At 40.4% G+C, this 20,941-nt stretch overlaps 6 protein-coding genes across 6 annotated transcripts in view; 1 reads left to right on the plus strand and 5 right to left on the minus strand.

The window, feature by feature from the left end:
- The window catches only part of LOC134182165 (thyroid receptor-interacting protein 6-like), a 4,638-nt gene extending 3,207 nt beyond the window's left edge, over window positions 1–1,431 (plus strand). The window contains exon 7 of the mRNA XM_062649530.1: window positions 1,049–1,431. Coding sequence (XP_062505514.1) covers window positions 1,049–1,180 — 132 coding nt within the window. The 3' untranslated portion in view covers window positions 1,181–1,431. The remainder of the gene's footprint in view (window positions 1–1,048) is intronic.
- Window positions 1,432–2,443: 1,012 nt separating this feature from the next.
- On the minus strand, window positions 2,444–5,250 carry LOC134182078 (uncharacterized). The gene is made up of 2 exons (XM_062649409.1): window positions 4,550–5,250; window positions 2,444–3,837 (listed from the first exon to the last, which is right to left on the minus strand). The coding sequence occupies exons 1-2, from the start codon at window positions 5,145–5,147 to the stop codon at window positions 2,615–2,617; spliced, it is 1,821 nt and encodes a 606-aa protein (XP_062505393.1). The 5' UTR covers window positions 5,148–5,250; the 3' UTR covers window positions 2,444–2,614.
- A 127-nt stretch (window positions 5,251–5,377) lies between these two features.
- On the minus strand, window positions 5,378–8,676 carry LOC134182211 (solute carrier family 35 member F6-like). The gene is made up of 2 exons (XM_062649589.1): window positions 8,566–8,676; window positions 5,378–6,668 (listed from the first exon to the last, which is right to left on the minus strand). The coding sequence occupies exons 1-2, from the start codon at window positions 8,673–8,675 to the stop codon at window positions 5,543–5,545; spliced, it is 1,236 nt and encodes a 411-aa protein (XP_062505573.1). The 5' UTR covers window position 8,676; the 3' UTR covers window positions 5,378–5,542.
- A 1,657-nt stretch (window positions 8,677–10,333) lies between these two features.
- Window positions 10,334–10,865, minus strand: LOC134182394 (solute carrier family 35 member F6-like). The gene is made up of 2 exons (XM_062649792.1): window positions 10,790–10,865; window positions 10,334–10,746 (listed from the first exon to the last, which is right to left on the minus strand). Exons 1-2 carry the CDS (start codon window positions 10,863–10,865, stop codon window positions 10,334–10,336), a joined length of 489 nt encoding a protein of 162 aa, XP_062505776.1.
- Window positions 10,866–13,390: 2,525 nt separating this feature from the next.
- On the minus strand, window positions 13,391–15,678 carry LOC134182554 (solute carrier family 35 member F6-like). Its single transcript, XM_062649976.1, has 2 exons — window positions 15,555–15,678; window positions 13,391–14,729 (listed from the first exon to the last, which is right to left on the minus strand). The coding sequence occupies exons 1-2, from the start codon at window positions 15,659–15,661 to the stop codon at window positions 13,619–13,621; spliced, it is 1,218 nt and encodes a 405-aa protein (XP_062505960.1). The 5' UTR covers window positions 15,662–15,678; the 3' UTR covers window positions 13,391–13,618.
- A 541-nt stretch (window positions 15,679–16,219) lies between these two features.
- On the minus strand, window positions 16,220–20,194 carry LOC134181936 (guanine nucleotide-binding protein subunit beta-1). The gene is made up of 11 exons (XM_062649231.1): window positions 19,903–20,194; window positions 19,410–19,448; window positions 19,229–19,335; window positions 19,097–19,160; window positions 18,967–19,042; window positions 18,815–18,901; window positions 18,681–18,747; window positions 18,488–18,617; window positions 16,904–16,975; window positions 16,762–16,839; window positions 16,220–16,705 (listed from the first exon to the last, which is right to left on the minus strand). The coding sequence occupies exons 1-11, from the start codon at window positions 19,960–19,962 to the stop codon at window positions 16,460–16,462; spliced, it is 1,026 nt and encodes a 341-aa protein (XP_062505215.1). The 5' UTR covers window positions 19,963–20,194; the 3' UTR covers window positions 16,220–16,459.
- Window positions 20,195–20,941: the final 747 nt, after the last annotated feature.

Genomic DNA, 20,941 nt, shown 5'->3' on the forward strand with positions numbered 1-20,941 from the left:
CCCATTACTGAAACTTGAAGAACCGGAAGCAACGTTGACCTGCTATATCTCAGCAAAGACTTATCTTAAAATCTAAAACTATTTTTCCTGTCATGTATGCAACTAGAACTTTCAATTTCCAACATAAAAGAATTTTTGATTTTTGCATTGCAGTTACCCTTTAATAAGGCGGTGATTAACAGTAACTTTGTTTCGGATTTAGCCAATTAAGTAAGTAATATATTAGCAATTGGGATATACGAATTTAGCTAAACTGTTTTTCTAATAACTTTAATTGACACATAATTACAACATTTCTGTTTGCATTGATATTAATTCAATTAGGCGTGGTGCTATGGTAACATCTTTAGCAGAAGCATGTAAAGAGAGAAGATGGAGCGTCCGTCTAGGCATGGGTGGGGTGATATCGTTGTGATGGTAAGAGGCGGAGCCGTTGTTTACGCTGTGCCTTATATCGTAAGTTTAAGTTAGCTTCAGGTCGAGAAGACGGCGGCCAGAGGAAGCTGCGAGAAACAATGACCTGACAACAAGAAGAAAGCCGGGTCCCTTCACCAAAGTCAGCGTTTAGAAGGATATGCGGATTTACCGCTTTCCTGTCCAGCTGAGTAGTGCTTGCACGCTGTACTGATGTGAATGTTACCATCAACGTCTACGTCTCATTTTGCAACAAGTGTCAGAGCTGTCGTTCTAGCGCTAACTCAAAGGATAGTGGCTCCGCCTCTTACCATCACAATGATATCACCCGACCCATGCCTAGACGGACGCTCCATCTTCTCTGTTTATATGCTCCTGCCTTTTATTGGGTGTCTAGGCCCCTCCTTCTAACGAATCCGGGCAACACAATAGTAGGTATGCACTGCGTCGTAGTTAGATAATAATTACAATAATGTACCATGTTCACAGACACCGATTGCTGTTGGCTCCTAGCGGCTTGACAACATTACAAAATTTAGGTACTTCATAGGCCGTACTGAAATAACCGAAATAAATCGCCACCAAAATTTCTTGGTTTACAGTAGTGATTTAGTGCCACTGACTGTGTGTCCAGGATTGTGGCAAATTGTTAAGCTCCGAGGAGGCAGGCCGAGGATGCTATCCTATTGACAACCATCTCTATTGCCTTGAATGCAACCGTAAACGACTACAGTCACAGCAAGAACCACCAGTCACAGACGTGTGACATATAGCACGACATCATTTAGTATTAGTGATATTTCTTTCAATTTGAGGGACAGCAGACGATTGACTTACAATTTAGAGTTTGATCTTTGGTATGACAGAATAGTCTTCGTTACTTTGCGTTCTCAATTTGCTGTTATAAGGATACAGTTGCTCACATTGTTGGATAACGCTCAAATGAACGGCTGTATTTCAGTATATGATGAGTGAGTTCATGGTGCTCAAAGAAATCTATCTAAAAATCTCTTACAATTTTTTCACACAGCACACAGGTTTCCTAGCTGGACTCTCTACTTTCAATTAGGTAAACAAATTTAATTATTTAATCAAATAAAAATAATTTAAAACTTATTTTATTAATCTAATTAATTAATTTTAAAATTAGCTAAATGATTGGAATGTTAATTTGCTACATAATTTTAATTTAATTTGCTAAACAAGGCTGAGCAGCTACCTTGTTACCACAAGTTTACTTACCAGTCTCTTGCACCATCTGTTGGATAGTTAAACACAGGTCAGTCACCTGATGTACAACCAACTCGCTCCGCCTACTGCGTAACATGTGACCAGTAACGTGACCAAATAATAACGAAACTTATTTATTACCCATGTCATAGGATTCTGCTATGACATAACAAACATATGACGTCATTAATTTCAAATCGTGCACAACGTCATTTGGCTGCATTCTCGTTTTGAGGTGGTTTACAAGTTTGTGTATATTGTCTGCAGTACTAATGAATAAATTGGTTAATTTCGAGTATAGTTCTGTGTGTGTGTGTGTGTGTGTGTGTGTGGGTTTGTGTGGTGTGTGGTGCTGTAGCTCAATTGGTTAGAGAGTCCATTTGGAGAATGAAAACATCCGGGACCTTGCAAGCAAGAAACTTACATACAATTGCTTCTCTTGACTCAGGAGTATAAATGAGTACCTGGTCATTGACTGGGGTGGACATGACCGCTGGTAACATCATGCAGACGGGTACTTGTGGGCCTTGGTGTCCAGTCCCAAAGCTGTGCCATTGTCAGTGCCCCTGGATGACTCCAGCCAAGCTCCAGGTGGATTGTAGTGCTGGCCCTTAAAGTCTCCACGTAGCGCACGGAGTCCCTGTATCTAGAGGGAGGGGAGCTATCTCCGCAACTGACCTCATTCCCCCTTCATGAACGACATGGAGGGCTTGACATTTGTACAGGTGTGTGTGTGTGTGTGTCACAGGGTTTAGGCACTGATTAGTTAATTAATTAATTAAGAGTCGTCTGAGAGGTTTGGCCAAACAGACAATAGAAGGTAGTACAGTACTTTGGTAATCATGTACACTAAAACAAATCAATTAATTTTTTAACAAATTAATTAAAGACAACTACAGGATCTTGTCTAATTATAAATATTACATATCCAACTCAATACCTATAACAAACACAAGAAATGTAGAGAACGTTATGTCCAACCTTGTCTCACATTCATCTGCTTCATATGATACCGACTCGTTGCTTGTCTTTGTGGCTTCTTGACAGTATCCAGGCTTTGTAGTTCAGCGTCTACTTGATCGTCCAGTATGTCCATATCAATTAACGTGGCACTCTGACGGGTTTTCACTTGCGGAGGACGAGGAACGCATTGATCAGGTTTTTGTCCCGATTTTCCATCAGACGAGTTGACTGACGAATGAAGAAGGGCCGAACGTTTAAGGTTTGAGATGGCAGGAAGAACAACAGGCAGAGTTGTGACATTCACTATGGATGGTCTGTTTTCATCTGATGGTTTCTGTCTTCTTACCTTCGATTGCTTTCTTTCACCTTGCATTACGTCAACAAGAGAAACGGTCGCTAACTCGTCATCATCAATGATATCAATGAGTTGAGCTGATTCTCGTGTCTTCACCATTGGTGGTTTTTCTACTATTGCCGTTGATGGTTCGTTCGATTTCTCTGGAGACTCGATAGCAAACGGATCGGGAATAGATCGATTGATATTAAATGATTCGATGGGTCTGGCAGACTTTTGAGTTACGTCAATCGTTTCTTCGATCTCAAACTTGTCGTCCACCGATTTGTTCTTCGTTTCGAATGGCTCTCTCTCTACTGCAAACACCTTCACTTGCGACGTACGTCCGCTGACCGACTGCCACACGTTCTTCACTCCTTTCCAACTAACCGTAGACGACTTACTCTCTTTTCTGTGAGAAATCTCGTCTCGTTCATTTCTGGTAGAATTATTTCCTCCCACCCACGCATTTATCGGTTTGCCTGGCCGTAGTTCTGATGGCTGCTGTGCCTTGTTGGATTGCTTTCGTGCTTTTGGTTGTTGAGTGTGAACACACGGCTGTAAACCAAACCATGTGGGCATGATTACCTTCACAGCTGTTGTAAGAGGAAGGCTCATTGATGCAAGATTAGAACTGGACGTGATTGGCCATCCAAAATAGCAGCAAATGGATATTACAACAAAGTAGTGCTGGATCTTGTCCTTGGATATGTGTGTGTATTCAAGAGGTGTGAAGAATTCCATGTCAGGTAGGAGTGAATCGATTGTTTCCGATTGTGGCGTATCGGGTAACGGTGTGAGAGAGATCTCTTCTGTTTTCTGCTTGGATTCTTGTTTCCCGGATGATGACGCAAGATAGCTTTTCACGTATAATGAAGTTGCAGCTGCCATGTCGCCTAAATGTACTCACACTGAGTGCCTTCCTCCCTCCATCAGACACACACACACACCACACGCATGCATGCACTCACACACACACACACACCACACGCACGCATGCTCTCTCTCTCTCTCTCTCTCACACACACACACACACACACACACACACACAAACATGCACGGACACACACACACGTGCGCACATAACAAACAAACAAACAATAAAATGTATTAAAAAATAAAAACATTTTCAACCAACACACAAAAGTTTTCTGAAATATGATTGCTGCCATGGCTCGCAACCTGAATTTACAAACTTCATTCTATAATCTGTGTCTTCTTGCGCTAATTAATTAGCTTAATTTAAAGCCTAACATGTCACGACTCAAAATTGCTGCTGGACCCCCTTCTGGCCCATCTGCTTCAGCAAGTAAAATATAAATAGGAAAATGCAAGTTTGCTCACGCTCACCGAATAGAGCAAATGAATTTAGACAATTACCACATCTACCCTGCATGTACAAACTGCAAGTAATGATTAGTGACATGCTATACATTAGACTTGTACATGTACTGTATCCAGTGTATTTACGTGCCCTTCTCAAGCACCAGCATGTGGTCAAGCACGTGAATATACGGGCATGCAAGAAAAGGCCTGGTAGAGTGCAGTATATATATATATATATATACAAAGTGATATGTACAGTACAGACACAGCGAATCCACTCACCATCTGGTCTTCTCATTCGTTTCACTTTTCGTACTCGAATCTTGAGACTGCCACTTTTCAAATTATACTCGACCGACAACAGCACCTCTGGCACATCCACATTCTCCTCAAACTTCACCACATGCTCGACATCCAGCTGAGACATTCCTCTCTCCAGAACCTTCTTTGCCAAATACAATTTCGTTTCTTTACTTTCCTTCGCGTTCAACGTTCTCTTCTCTCTGATTTCTTTCAAGAATTTCTTACACAAAACATCCTCCGTGACGTCATAAACCGTTTTCCCGCCATCATCTCTCACATCAATATTCCCGCCGTTCTCGACGAGAAGACGAAGTATCGCCAAGTTTCCTTCACCGGCAGCAAGATGCATTGGCGTCGAACCATTGACAAGATCTCTAACCGACGGATCCGCTCCGTTTTGAAGTAATTTTGAAGTGATGATGACGTCACCACCCAATACAGCCTCGTGCAGTGCTGTCCATTCATAGAGACCGATGGCGTTTGGGTCGACTCTCTCTCGTATAGCCTGATTGAGCAGATCGACGTCATTGAATCTGGCGGCTTCGTGGAATTTCGTGTCTTCGTAACTGACGGACATTTGAAACGGACGTCACAAAAAGACACTAGAGTACAGTCGTAAATAGCGACAAACTGTTGTCGTTATAAGACAAATGAAACCAGAAAGTAACGTGTAAACAAACTGGTCGCTTAGTCTCGCGTAGCCAGACCCTACCGCCGCGCATACTTCACAAACTTTACTAGCCCGGATGTGATTATGTTACCTAGAGCATAATTTGTAGTTATTCTCATTACAAAACACACTGACCGCTCATTAATTACACATGTAATTACTCAATATGACGGTTAATATTAATGACCAAAGCTAAGACAAAGTTAGTAGCAGTTTGAATAGTATATTGGCCCTTAAACAATTGCAACAACTAGCAGCACATAAACATTCCATCACACAGCATGCTGGCAGTGACATAAATTTTAATTCACTCCTTCTCCAGAATGCTGACCCGAGTTTGAGCCTGCGTCAAACAGCAGTGGTTTCTTCTCACTGGGTTTTGCTCCAGACAACTTGATCATGATCCACCCCCAAAGAGGTACAAACACCAGATTATAGTAGATAAATGTACCACATACAAGAAATACATAACCAACGGGCTGAAGAGGTTGAAAGCTGTCCCATCCAATGCTGAGACTCACGATCCAAATAAAGAGAGTTCTCACACTATCCAAGACCATACGAGTAGTCGCATTCATTTCCTTGGTGACAGTAATGCCGGAGAAGTTAAAGAACGATATGCTGAGAATGAGTCCGATTGTAGCAATAATGAGGGTCCGACTGTTTCCAATCTGATAAACAGCATCAATAACGTTTTCCAGACGTGCAGGACGGACAGATGAGAAAGATACTGGAATAAAATAAAATGCAAATTGCAGCAGTCCGAGTACAGTGAAACCCCAGATGCCTTCCCATCCAACAGCCTGAAGTGGTGGCACGTCATACTTGACAATAAACTTTTGTTCATACGTCATTTGTACAGCTATGATGACTTGAGAAGTCACGATGAGTAAATCTCCAGTCAACTGAGACGTCTTGTCAAGTCCTTTATCGCCTCCATACAATGTATCACCCACACCAATCACAAGTAATCCAGCGACGACAAACATCATCCCGAACCAATGATGTTTACGCAAACGTTCATTAAGAAATGCAACAGACAAGAGACCAGTAAAGATCATAACAGCACCACGAAGCATCTGGAAACTAGACGCGTACGTCATAGTGAGACCAGCGATCATTATAGACGAGCCAGTCATATCACAACACGCAGGAAACAAAAAGATAAGAGGATTGAATGGCTTTGCCTTGTTTGTTGCCTTGCCCTGAAATCGTTTCCAGGTTACAATCACTTTAAAAGCCAAAAAGCAAGTCACCTCCCCAAAAAACATACAAAGAGCCTGAAAAAATGGATGGTCGAATGAATGATTGTGTGATTTATTGGGTGAACGATCATCGCCAGGACATGGCATATCGCCATAAAGAGAATCACAGAGATGTTCTTGGTACACACCTTTCTGACCGGGTGCACTCGTCACATCAGCCCATCTACACACCAACACTAACCATAATTCCTCATTTAAATCAATAAACAACTAACTAACCAATAATTAAATGTTTAAACTCATTCTGAGTGTACAATTTTTTTAAAAAAAATCCTAATTGAAGCTGATAGACTTAATTAAAGAAAACTGCACCTTGGATGTTACATTGTATGTTAAAGGATGTTAATTAAAGGATTAGTATTGTTATTATTACTTATTTCCTTGATTAGTAACTCTGCTTGAATAGTAACCAGTGGATCTGATCATGCAGTTTGAAAAAATAGTAACCTGTGCTTGATTAGTAACCCATGCCTTGGATGTCAGAGATCTAAGGTAACACGAAACATTGAGGGAACAAAACTAGTCTGGCAGAAAAGGCAGTCAGATCATAACAATGTAGACATTATGGTTTTTTATGATGAGGACACTGAGTAAACTACTGGTAACTAAATAGGGGGTACCGCAACTTCAGTTCTGCATGCGTCTAGTGTGTTCTTCTAGTACATACTTGCATATCTCTTCAACTTGACCATATGATAGCAGACATTGAAAAAATAGTAACCCATGCTCGATTAGTAGCCCCGCTTAAATAGTAACCTGTGGTTCTAATCAGTTTGAAAAAATAGTAACCCGTGGTTTTGATCAGTTTAAAAATAGTAACCCATGGTTATGATCAGTTTGAAAAAATAGTAACCCATGGTTCTAATCAGTTTGAAAAAATAGTAACCCGTGGCTTTGATCAGTTTAAAAAAATAGTAATCCGTGGTTCTGATCAGTTTAAAATAGTAACCCATGGTTCTAATCAGTTTGAAAAAATAGTAACCCATGGTTTTGATCAGTTTGAAAAATAGTAACCCATGGTTCTGATCAGTTTGAAAAAATAGTAACCCGTGGTTTTGATCAGTTTAAACAACAGTAACCCATGCTCGATTAGTAGCCCCACTTAAATAGTAACCCGTGGTTCTGATAAGTTTGAAAAAAATAATAACCCATGGGTTACAATTTGAGGAAATACGGTATTATTGTTGTGCTCAACCAGATCAGTCTGGTTCATAAGGTCTATCGTAAGCCCGGAAAGCAAAATCTGCTTCAGTGTACTTAGAAAAGATCTCACCTGGCAGGGCCGGATCCAGAGGGGGTTAAGGGGGTTTCAACCCCTCTTTTCCAATAGACGTGGTTCAATAATTTCATATAATTTCATAAGAAAAGAGAAATTAGTAATGCTATAAATAACTGCTAACGGTGAACCCCCTCTTTCAAAAATCCCTGGGGGTGTATTCGATTTGCCCATTGCAATCATTCCGAAATGAAGAGAATACATAGACTAGCTGTTTAGCTAATTAGACATGTCTTTGCATGTGGTGTCTAGTGATGTCCATGTGACCTTGTAGTTAGTATTGGACATTCGTTCAATTCAAACCGCATTCCAGAATGAGGGGCGCGGCAATGTGTGTGACGCTTGCGCAATCGTCTCTGGTATGCGTGTCTGTTGTCATGGCTAACGAGCTATTGCGTATGTATGGTTGCGGTTTGGTCAAGAAACTTTCATTCTCACGCCTCTACCTACAAACCAGAGTAAAGCGGTCGACGAAGTGGTCTAGAAATAGTAAACCGATGATTCCAGAATGCTCCTCGAACGATTATTGCCGTATTTCTAGTATTCCGAAATGGTTGAATGGGCTAATCGAATGCACGACTATCTGGTTGCGTCGGTAAACAAGGATAATGTTGCCACGCCCTCACACACACATTGCCTACGCCCTCTACTACTCATCTTCTCCAAATGAGACAATAATCTACCTACTAGAGTGCATCCACCGACAGATAAAAGTGAAGCAGTTAAATTAAGCCTCAAGGCGATAAGAGCAATACGATTAGTGATCACGATCTGCGCGCCTTACTTCATTGCCAACGTGTTCAGACTTCCCGTCGCCACCATGACAACGGCAATGACAACATGAAATACCCATGAACGTCTTGACTTAGTCCTGCTGGTTCTATCTCCCGGCATTTTTTTGTCAGCAAATCATGTGACTGCCTCGGACTCATGACCACCTGCGACACGAGTAATTAATTAAATTAACAATAAATTTTGATAAATTACAGTTGAATGAAATTGTATTTAAAATCGCTTTAAATCAAGTAACAAAATATAAATGTATCTAAAATATTATGTAGTACGGTATAAAGAAATTTAAAGCTATATGAGGGTCAGCCATGTTTAGACTGGAAAAATTCGGTTTTCTCCTCATGCCGTTTATGTGTACGTACACCCGGGTGACCGGACTGCAAACGGGTGCGTCTCTCAATCAATTAATTAATTGAGAGACGCACCCGTTTGCAAAATACGTGATCTAAAGCTAAATCAACATACAGGGATGTCTCTGTATGTCTAGTGAGTAAAAATCGTTTTTTATTAACATAATTAGACAAGATCTATGGATTAGATGTGGAAGATATGATAGAATTAGGAGCCGTCAATGTTGAGGCTATTGTGTCTGCTGTTACCGGCTAATTCCGGCAAAAGTTCCTCCTCACGTGCGTTTAGCTCAGCGACTGCGCGGAAGAGCCTGGCTTGCGAGGCTACACTACTGTGATTCACAGCTGTAGCCGCACCCACTCAAATTATGTCACCATATTGTATTTGCCATATGCTGAAAAAAATGGAAAGAAGGCTGTGGATCGAACCTACGGATGTTTAAATCTTTTTCCTATTTGGTGAGCGACTTTGTTTGAAAGCTAGAAATTTAGAGTAAAGGGTCAATACAGTCTGACCACTGATATAGAGTCAACAAGGTGCATACTAGATGTCAAGCTGGAGACAACAGCTGGTGTGGGTATATATAAACAAGGAGAAACAAATACAAGATGAAGTATTTGACTTCGTGGAGCCATGCAGTGTTTCTTGGTCGATCGAGTAAAAAGATCTAGAGCTGCTTAGATATTTTAATAAAGTGCAACATGGCGACAGACGAAATGCTGACGAGGCCTTTCGTAGCCTCATTACAAGTGTTGCTCCAAGAATAGCATATTGCTTTTCACATGCAACACCATTAAAACTTATTGCCTTATATTTGGCTGCCATCCAGAATAATTATGTTATGAAACACGTGTGTGCATGGTCTTAGTCTTAGAGCAGGCCCGGATCCAGGAATTTTTGAAAGAGGGGGTTGACCTGGTAGCAGTTATTTATAGCATTACTAATTTTCTCTTTTCTAATAAAATTATTGAACCACGCCTATTGGAAAAGAGGGGTTGCAACCCCCTGAACCCCCATCTGGATCTGGGCCTGTCTAAGAGGCTATGAGCACTACAAACACACATATTTATCTCTCCATCTTTTGGAAAGATGAAAGATGAAAGATGATACCAACAAAGAGAGAGAGAGTTGGCTTCTTTGAAAGTGTGATGATAGAAAGAAGAGAAGACATGCACCAGGCTAGATGATACACGTTATGACATGTTTGTCACACTGTCATGCAATTACAAAAAATAAGACGACTACAGTAATGTTAACAACTAAAATACTTGCAGTTAATTGAAGTGAGTTGTTTCAATGTCAACTCCATTTTAGCACTAGCTAAACATGAAAAATATCTAAAACAACAATTGCGACAACTAGCAGCACAGAAACATCCTGTCACACGGCACATGCCAGGAGCATCACAACTAATTCACTCCTATTCCTGAATGCTGTCCTGAGGCTTTATCAAACAAGAGTGGTTCCTTCTCGTAATTTGCTCCACGCTCCTTGATCTTCTTCCAAAGAGGTCCAAACACCAGATTATGGTAGATAAATGTGCCACATACAAGTAATACATAACCAACAGGCTGAAGAGGTTGAAAGCTCTCCCATCGAATGCTAAGACTCATGATCCAAATAAAGAGAGTTCTCACACTATCCAAGACCATACAAGTAGTCGCATTCATTTCCTTGGTGACAGTAATGCCGGAGAAGTTAAAGAACGATATGCTGAGAATGAGTCCGATTGTAGCAATAATGAGGGTCCGACTGTTTCCAATCTGATAAACAGCATCAATAACGTTTTCCAGACGTTCAGGACGGACAGATGAGAAAGATACTGGAATAAAATGCAAATTGCAGCAGTCTGAGTACAGTAAAACCCCAAATGCCTTCCCAATGGACAGCCTGAAGTGGTGGCACGTCATACTTGACAATAAACTTTTGTTCATACGTCATTTGTACAGCAATGATGATCTAAGCCATCACGATGAGTAAATCTCCAGTCAACTGAGACGTCTTGTCAAGTCCTTTATCGCCTCCATACAATGCATTACCCACACCGATCACCAGTAATCCGACAACAACAAACATCATCCCAAACCACTGACGTCCACGTAAACGGTCACGAAGAAATGCAACAGACAGAAGCCCCGTAAAGATCATAACAGCACCACGAAGCATCTGGTAACTAGACGCATACGTCATAGTGAGACCAACATTCATTACAGACGTGCCAGTCATATCACAACATGCAGGAAACAAAAAGATGAGAGGATTGAATGGCTTTGCTTTCTCTGGTCGTTTGCCTTGAGATCGCTTTCAGGTTACAATCGCCTTGTAAGCAAAAAAGCAAGTCATCTCACCAAAAAACATAGTAAGAAAGAGCCTGAAAAATGGATGGTCGAATGAATGATTATGTGATTTATCGGGTGAATGATCATTGTCAGGACATGGAACTTCGCCAAAAAAGAATCGCAAAGATGTTCTTGGTACACACCTTTCTGACCAGGTGCACTCATCATACCTGCCCATCTAAACATCATTAACAATCTAGCACCTAAATCCACATAATTAATAAACAAATTGATCAAAGTAAAAAATTAAGTTTTTTGTAAAATTTTAAAATATTAATTACACAATCACACAAGACTGCTCCCTTGACTGTACAACTAATGCATTAGTTTTATTATTTATGCACTGGGCTCAACTAGTGCACAAGAAGTAAACCCGGCCTGCATGCCTTACATGTACAGATATTTTAGCTATAGCTAACTACACAATATATATATATATATATATATATATATATATATATATATATATATATATATATATATATATATATATTGTTAATAATTAGCCTAGACTCGAGCAAGTCTCTCCCTGCCCCCATGTCACTCTGAAGCAGGGAGTACGAGAGAATGGCGAGGGTGAGATCGAGACTATTGTCAGCTAACAAAGAGGCGGAAAACGCACGCCACGCTTCGAATTCTCAACTTGCACTCTTTACATAACCACGCCCATGTCCCACCCACATATAGCCACGCCCCTTCGTCCATCCGCGTATTTCCAGTGCGTACACTAACATGATGAAGTAACGTATGAAAGCCGTCATACTAGGCACAAATCAAGTCCTAATTTAGCAACAGGAGAACATTTGGCTAGTCGCGCGCGCATCTCGATCTTACTTCATTGCCAACGTGTTCAAATTTCCCGTTGTCACCATGACAACTGCAATGACGACATGGAATGCCCGTGAACGTCTTGATCGAGTCTTGCTGTTATGTCCTATCATATCATAAACTCACAAAAAATGTAATGCCTTGGACTCCAGACCAATTACAATGTGTTTAATTAAATTAACAATAGTTTAGATGTGTAGGTGTAGGGATTGGTCAGGCTAGGGAGCGTTGTGGGGGCGTGGTCGTCTTTTTGCAAGTTTAGAAAACATAGTAAATGAAGACCAAAATGAAATGTTTGTACGTCGTCTACTATATCCTATTTTTGTTTTGGTCACTAATCATATCTATCCTATATTGATATCCGGGGACTATCCGGGGAATGACGACGGCGGATTGGGTCGAGTCTATCCTACCCCCATTCCCTACATTTTACATTTGGGGGTTGGAAGGATTCACTAATGATGTCTGGCTTTGGTTCATATTATCTAAATCTTGTTTCTGTTACTTTTATACAATCCCTACATATATTTCTTTTTTTTCAGAGAAAAAGTTTTTAAAATTCTAGTAGTTGTAATAAACTGTGATATGTGTTTACAGTAATAGATAAATTAACGCCATGAAACAGAGAAATATATGCTCTTTGCACGTATGTTACTACAAATGCTCTAAACATTTAATTAAATAAATAAACAATAAATAAATAATAAATAATAAATAATAAAAATAAGTAATAAAAATAAATAATAAAAATAAATAATAAAAATAAATAATAAATAAATAATAAAAATTAATAATAAAAATAAATTATAAAAATAAATAATAAAATAAAAACAACAGCTATTTATAAAAACAAATCACAGTAATTTGTATGCTTTTGTTGATTGAGCTACATCACGTGACCAGATGATCTAATTTTTAAAAAATGTACACAGGCGTACTTCATGCTTTGTGAGTTCAGTTTAGTTGAATCTATGCATGCTTCTTGTTTTAGTTTAATTAGGTCATACAGTGTATATACTGTTCGCGTTGAGATTGAAATTAGCATCAGATGCAGAGATGTTTAGAAATATATGTATTTGACAGACAAATGAACAGACAGACAAACAGACAGATCAACAGATATTAATTTTAAAGGAATACGGTCACATTGCTCTCGGACTCAGTGAGAACGCGCTCATTTTGAATCCAGCATGCTCACTACACCATTAAAATCGTTTAATTAATCTTAGAGGTTATGGGCATTACATTACGAACACACAGACGTGTCTAGAAAGAAGAAAGACACCAGGTTAGATGATACACGTTACAAAGACGTCTTAAACTGATTGTCACAATGTCATGCAATTACAAAAATAAGACGACTACAGTAATGTTAACAACTAAAATACTTGCAGTTAATCGAAGTGAGTTGTTTCAATGTCAACTCCATTTTAGCACTAGCTAAACACGAAAAATATCTAAAACAACAATTGCAACAACTAACAGCACAGAAACATTCTGTCACTGCACATGCCAGGAGCATCACAACTAATTCACTCCTATTCCTGAATGCTGTCCTGAGGCTTTATCAAACAAGAGTGGTTCCTTCTCGTGATTTGTTCCACGTCCCTTGATCTTCTTCCAAAGAGGTCCAAACACCAGATTATAGTAGATAAATGTGCCGCATACAAGTAATACATAACCAACAGGCTGAAGAGGTTGAAAGCTTTCCCATGGAATGCTAAGACTCACAACCCAAATAAAGAGAGTTCTCACACTATCCAAAACCATACGAGTAGTCGCATTCATCTCTTTGGTGACAGTCACACCAGTAAAGTTAAAGAACGATATGCTGAGTACGAGACCAATTGTGGCCAAAACAAGATTACGACTGTTTCCTATCTGATAGGCAGCGTCAATAACGTTTTCCAGACGTTCAGGACGAATAGATGAGAAAGATGCTGGGATGAAGTAAAATGCAAACTGCAGCAATCCGAGTACAGTTAAACCCCAGATGCCTTCCCAACCGACAGCCTGAAGTGGTGGCACGTCATACTTGACAATAAACTTTTGTTCATACGTCATTTGTACAGCAATGATGATCTGAGCCATCACGATGAGTAAATCTCCAGTCAACTGAGACGTCTTGTCAAGTCCATTGTCGCCTCCATACAATGCATCGCCCACACCGATCACCAGTAATCCGACGACAACAAACATCATCCCAAACCACTGACGTCCACGTAAACGGTCACGAAGAAATGCAACAGACAGAAGCCCCGTAAAGATCATAACAGCACCACGAAGCATCTGGAAACTAGACGCATACGTCATAGTGAGACCAACATTCATTATAGACGTGCCAGTCATATCACAACATGCAGGAAACAAAAAGATGAGAGGATTGAATGGCTTTGCTTTCACTGGTCGTTTGCCTTGAGATCGCTTCCAGGTTACAATCACCTTGTAAGCAAGAAAGCAAGTCATCTCACCAAAAAACATACAAAGAGACTGAACAAACGGATGATCGAATTTATGATTGTGTGATTTATTGGCTGAACGATCATCGTCAGGACATGGAACTTTGTCGAAAAGATTATCGCAGAGATGTTCTTCGTACACACCTTTCTGACCAGGTGCACTCGTCAAATCTGCCCATCTAAACATCACTAACAATATAACACCTAAATTCCACATAATTAATAAACAAATCAATCAATAAATAAATAAATAAACAAATAAATAAATTAATTGTTTTTATACAATTTTAAATTGCTAACTACACTGCACCTTGAGTGTACGACTAATATTCATTTTTTATTTATTATTATTTACTTTTAATTTAAATTTTAAATTTTTCAGTTTTATGTAATTTAATGTAATTTTAACTTTTTATTTTTATTTATTTATTTTAATCTAATTTTTGTAATTTTATGTAATTTAATGTAATTTTAATTTTATTAATTATCGTTATTTAATTTTATTTATTCTCATTTTAATTTAATTTTGTAATTTTGTGTAATATAATGTAATTTCAATTCTATTACTTATTTTTCATTTTAATTTAATTTTGTAATTTCATGCAATTTAATGTAATTTCAATTTTATTATTTATACACTGTGCTCAACTAGAACTATTTGGATCACAAGATCTATTGTCTATTGCAAGCACAGGAAGCAAACCCTGCCTTACAGCTTCTCATCTATATAGCTAACCACTTTTATATAATAATTATAGTTAGTTAACAGGCAGAGAACGCACGCTATGCTCTTTCAGTCACGCCCCTCACACCACGCCCCTGCCCCACCCACCCATGCCACGCCTCTTCGTTCATCCGCGTGCTTCAGCATTTCCAAACGGGACAACCAATTCGAGTGTGTTCACTGACGTGATAAAGGAACGTATGAAAGCCGTCATATTAGGCAACAATCAAGTCTAAATTTAGCAACACGAGGAGCGTTTGGTTATCTGCGCGCCTCTTACTTCATTGCCAACGTGTTCAGACTTCCCGTTGTCACCATGACGACTGCAATGACGACATGGAATACCCACGGACGTCTTGATCGAACTCTGCTGTCTCCTTCTATCATTTTCGATCAAGTCTGACGGAAAAACCTCGTGACTGCCTCGGACTTTAGACCAATTGCATTGCACAACAGAAAACGGAAGTCCGGTGACGGAGATCACACGCCACATACGGGATACATAAATAACCAAGGCTAGATGTAGATTTAAATACAAAAGTTAAATACACAAGTGTTAGATGTAAATACAAAAGTTTAGATGTATGTAAATACACAAAGCGTTTGAAGTAATAAATAAATTCGTGGCATAAAACATAGAAATATATGTTTTAGTTTCTATTGGCTCTTTGCACTTTTGTAGATATGCTACTGTGTCAGAGCCGTCTATATACGGCTCTGTACTGTGTGCTAGCCTCGGCCTCCCAGACCCGTTTAGCGCCGATTCTGACTCACGGGTCTGGAAGGCCAATGCTAACCGTGTGCGACATATTAAAAGGTCTAGGCATTTATATAAATGAGATAGAGACAGAACCTCTTTATAGAGATATCATCTGCACGCTTTTGTTGGTTGTTACATCACGTGACCAAAAATATTTCTCAAAGTGTACTGTACAGACGAAGTGCTACATGTCAAAGGTATTCTTCTATTCAGTCAACGAATTGAATCGAATAACAACAGTAGCCACAGTACAATCCAAGCCTGTCGAACAGTACAGTACAGATGAGATCCATACACGCAAACACATAATCATGGTGGAAGAGACGAAACGTGATAACTACAACACTCTACCCTATTACGTGCTGCACGCTGACTAAACAATTCATTACTGCATACAGGTGGCTAGACACAAGTCTTTTCCATCTCTAATTCCAGATTTTCAGAAAGCTGTCCCACGATCCAGTGCACACTGCCATGCCGTCATTCGTCACTCCCAAGCAGCTCACCCGATTGTCGTGGCCGGCGAGCACTCCGACTCGTTCCCCTTTCAGCGTGTCCCAAATGTTGCAGTTGAAATCGTCATAACCGGCCAGCAGCAAGCGACCGGATTTGGAGAAGGCGACTGACGTGATACCACACATAATGCTGTCTTGACAATACGACATCAGCTCCTACAGAATGTGAACCATGAATCACACTGACTGACATGAATGACCGACTAACTTACTTGATCAGCACGGATGTCAAACAATCGGCATGTGGCATCGTCAGAGCCGGTAGCAAATGCTGTTCCGTTGGGGAAGAACTGTGAGAGAAAACGATGATTACAGGACGTCACTCGTGATTGGAGCATTCTTCATGTGACTTACTGATACAGCATTGATGTCAGATTCATGGCCGGTGAAGGTCTGCTTACAGAGACCATCACGAATGTCCCACAGCTAAAAACAATTAGAATCAGAAACAGCACACACACACACACACACACACACACACACACACACACACACACACACACACAGCATGACCCACCTCTACATACATGCAAAAACATGTTCCCACATTATGAGCCATGTTTTAGTCAACACCCTCATGTCTACAGTTCTAATACTAAACAAGTTCGCATACCATACCATGTAAGTTCAAAAACACCACAAACTTGTATAAACAAAAAGTGAAAGGTTTCTATACTACACCTATTTCACACAGAGTTATGTGTCACGTAAGGTGACAACTACTTTCTCTGTAAACCTTGACTATCCTTTGAAAGAGAAAATCTACACCAGAATATAATAGTAATGGCATTAGTTAGCATGCCAGCCCAATATAACTCTCTTTAATCCCACATAATTGGATTAGTATTGTATTTAAAAGGCTTTGTACGAAAGGTCAGTGAAGGTCAGCGAAACTGGTGAAACTGGTGACCCAGTGAGTCACTAAAAACTCTAGTGAAACCCTACACAAAGTGATGTAAAAGCCACCAAGTAAACCATGAGGTTTGCAGCGTGGTTCCATCTCTCTGTACATATCTGACTAGCATTCATTTACATCCATCCATTGGTGATGATAGAGATGATAGAGACGAGACAACTGGACAACAACCAACCATGTAACACCACATGTTCATTGCTGCTTGAGATGACACAAGAATTAGTTACACTACGTCTCTCCTGTCAAACTTCTTGAACATAAAATCAATGGGCTTCTTTCCTTATTAGCATAACAATGTTTTGGTTTGGATTTATTACTCCACAGTTCCACACTACTGTACCTACACGATTTCCTTGCCATTCATGTAACACTTGAGTCTCACATGAAACACAACCATACACTGGATTGCCAACAACTTGTGGTTATGGTGTATTCATGAAGACTAACAGAAAACACACAGAACTGCTAAAGCATGAAACCAATCTTACAGACAGTTAGCGTGTAACTTATATTTTGGATCTAACGCCACGTGTGGAAAAGATAAGAGTCAAAATCTACACCATCATGAGCAGAGCAAGTGTACCTCTCATAGTAATGTAACTTACTGTCACTCATCATGCTTTCCATCCACGTTTTTTGTCACTTTTTATACAAATTTGGAATGCCCAATCAAATGAGCCACGTGTTCAAACAAAAAGCCGGTGTCTTCAACCAGAAGCAGGGTGTTCAAGTGAAAGTGCCGGTGTTCATACAGCAGCAGCACATGTCTACATGAGAACGCCGGCATGTTAATAGAATAGCCGGGTGGACAAAGGCAGAGGACCCACGTGTTCAAACGAAAAAAATAGTATTGAAATACATGACCGGTGTTCAAATGTGAGACTCAAGTGTTCAGACAAAATACAAGATTTGATTGATTGATTAATTGACTGACACACACACACACACACACACACACACACACACACACACACACACACACACACACACACACACTGAGCAAACAAAAATCGTTGAATTGCCTTTGCTGATGCATCACAAGCTCCTGACACAAAAGTTCTCTTGTCAGGACTCAAGGACAGGCTCATCACATCACCGGTGTGTCCTGTAAACTGCGTATTGGGTTGACCTGTCTCAATATCCCACAAAGAGCTGATCAACAACAACGGATATATTTAATTGGTAACACATATACAGACTACTACTGTATTGTACCATGTCATATCGCCTGAGCTAGTTATGATTTGACTATCATCAAGAAAACGGCAGCAAGACAAATACCCTAATCAATCACAATAGGATCAGACAGTCATATATCTAAAAAAGTACAAATATGAAGGAATGCATACCAGTATGACCAGCCAACTCTCTGGATACTTTCACGTTTCCCTCTCGAGTTTTCAAGCTGTAGATAGAGCAGATGTTGTCCAGACCGCCTTTGAGAAATCAGAAAAAACATTGAATTTGGGTGAAAACTGGTCACACACACACACACAATTACCACAAGCAACAAAACTTCCAGAAGGAGCATATGCACAAGTCATAACCCAACTGGAACGAAGCGGAATAGCATGAATCTAAAGTAAAACAGATTGACCCACCAAGCATCTGTTTCAAGCACAAACTAAAACCTTATTCGTTGTGTACGCATCCCACACTATCAGCTTCCCGTCTTGAGACGCACTAACCAGAAATCTAAAAAAGAAATTTACAGGAGCATTAGCCACAACGCGACTACAGTACCTATTACGTCAACGTCTCACCTTGACTCACTAGCCCAATGCATGGCGTATATCTTGGCAAGATGACCTCGTAGCGTTCTCCTCACTCTCAGCTGTATTCGACTGAGCGAATCTTCATTTCCCGTCACCTACCACAACACACGTTCACTCATTAGCAATAAAGGAATTCGTCGCCTCCACGTGCACACGATTGGCTGCCAACCTGCGCTAATGTCGTATCCGCTGCTCGTTTCTTTGCATCCTGTAAAGAACGTAGAACACATAACACGAAGCTAGACATCTAACGAAGAAGAGAGGAAGCAACCAGATTCCGCCATGGCGAAAACAGAGCCCGGATGTAGTCAGACTACCTTCGAATCTACGCGGCGAATTCCGTTTTCGCTTCGGCAATACACGAATCGAAACGCATCAAAGCGAGACGGTTTCAAAAAGAAACGCGCAGCGCATCGGAGCGTGAAACGCGCATACGATGAGTGAATTCACGCTCAGAAGCGGAAGCCGACTCGCTCTGCGGATTTCAGTCAGGTCGCCGACAACTTTCACTTATCAACCAACATGCACTCATCAAGCGAAATTCGCGCGGGAAAGCAAATCGCAGTGAATTCTCGATGTCGCGGCGTCGCAGTTTGAGACTGTACGCGCGAAAAGTCGACGAACGACATGTGAAATGCGCTCATAGAACCCAAAATACTTACCCTTATCTTCGTCTTCAGCGTCTCAGCCTCTTGTCGCAAGACGTCCAACTCACTGCTCATCTTGACGACGTCTCGCAAATTGTCTCAACAAATAATCACTGTCCGACTCCACACCGCGTGATATGTCGCTTACTTTTGACTTACACCGAGCCAAAAGCGAACCGCTGATGTAAACGTGTTGATAATGCGAAGAAAAAGAGAAGCGTCAACCGAGAAGGTAGGATATCGGCTCCTCAAAGGGAACTACACAACATCTGACCGAGCAGCGCTGAAGGGTGTGGCGACCTCTGGCCTCCTGCGGCGTTAAATAGCAGAGCCCGGATTATCATACACGCCCACCTGCCAGGTGTTGTTTAAACGTCTGGCTAGTCTGATGAGGTGCTAACAAAGTTTCGGTTCACACAAAGTAATTAGAGTGAATTAATTAAACCTAAAACAGTGGCTTTGTTTTTGTAAAAAAAATAATGTTAATAAAAATAATGTACTATGTAACTGGGTACTTCATCTGTTAACTGCACGCGAACAAATCACGTGACTTTATCATATCCTAAGGTCATTTAGCTCAAATTGCGAACTGTTTGTAATTGTGTGTGAAATACTTGTAGTATGCCACTATTATCTAGTAGTCTTTTTGTCAGTCATTAGCATGACTTGTAGTAGAGTAATATGTATGCGAAAAGTGCATGTGGTGTGACATCTCCGTGAGATTACTACAGGTGGTCTATCGTTGATCAAAATCAATTAACGAGGTTGCTTTACATGTATTTCACAATTATGAGGTAGGACATACGGGACTACACTGTACATGTGTGTGTGTATGTGTGTGTGTGTGTGTGGTGTGTGTGTGCGTGCTTGTGCGCGCGTTCGTCTGCGCAGACATCAAAGGCTCACACTATAGCAGACAGCAACTACAGGCTGAGAGCCACAAAATTTCTCAATTTGCACATCTTGATTACTGTATGTCAACTTTATCATATTCGATATACCAGCAGCAATACCCTCAAAAAGAATAATAGACTCTGCTGTAACTCTGCTAGTC

Source organism: Corticium candelabrum, chromosome 7 (genome assembly GCF_963422355.1).
Source record: "Corticium candelabrum chromosome 7, ooCorCand1.1, whole genome shotgun sequence".
Classification (NCBI taxonomy): Eukaryota; Metazoa; Porifera; class Homoscleromorpha; order Homosclerophorida; family Plakinidae; genus Corticium; species Corticium candelabrum.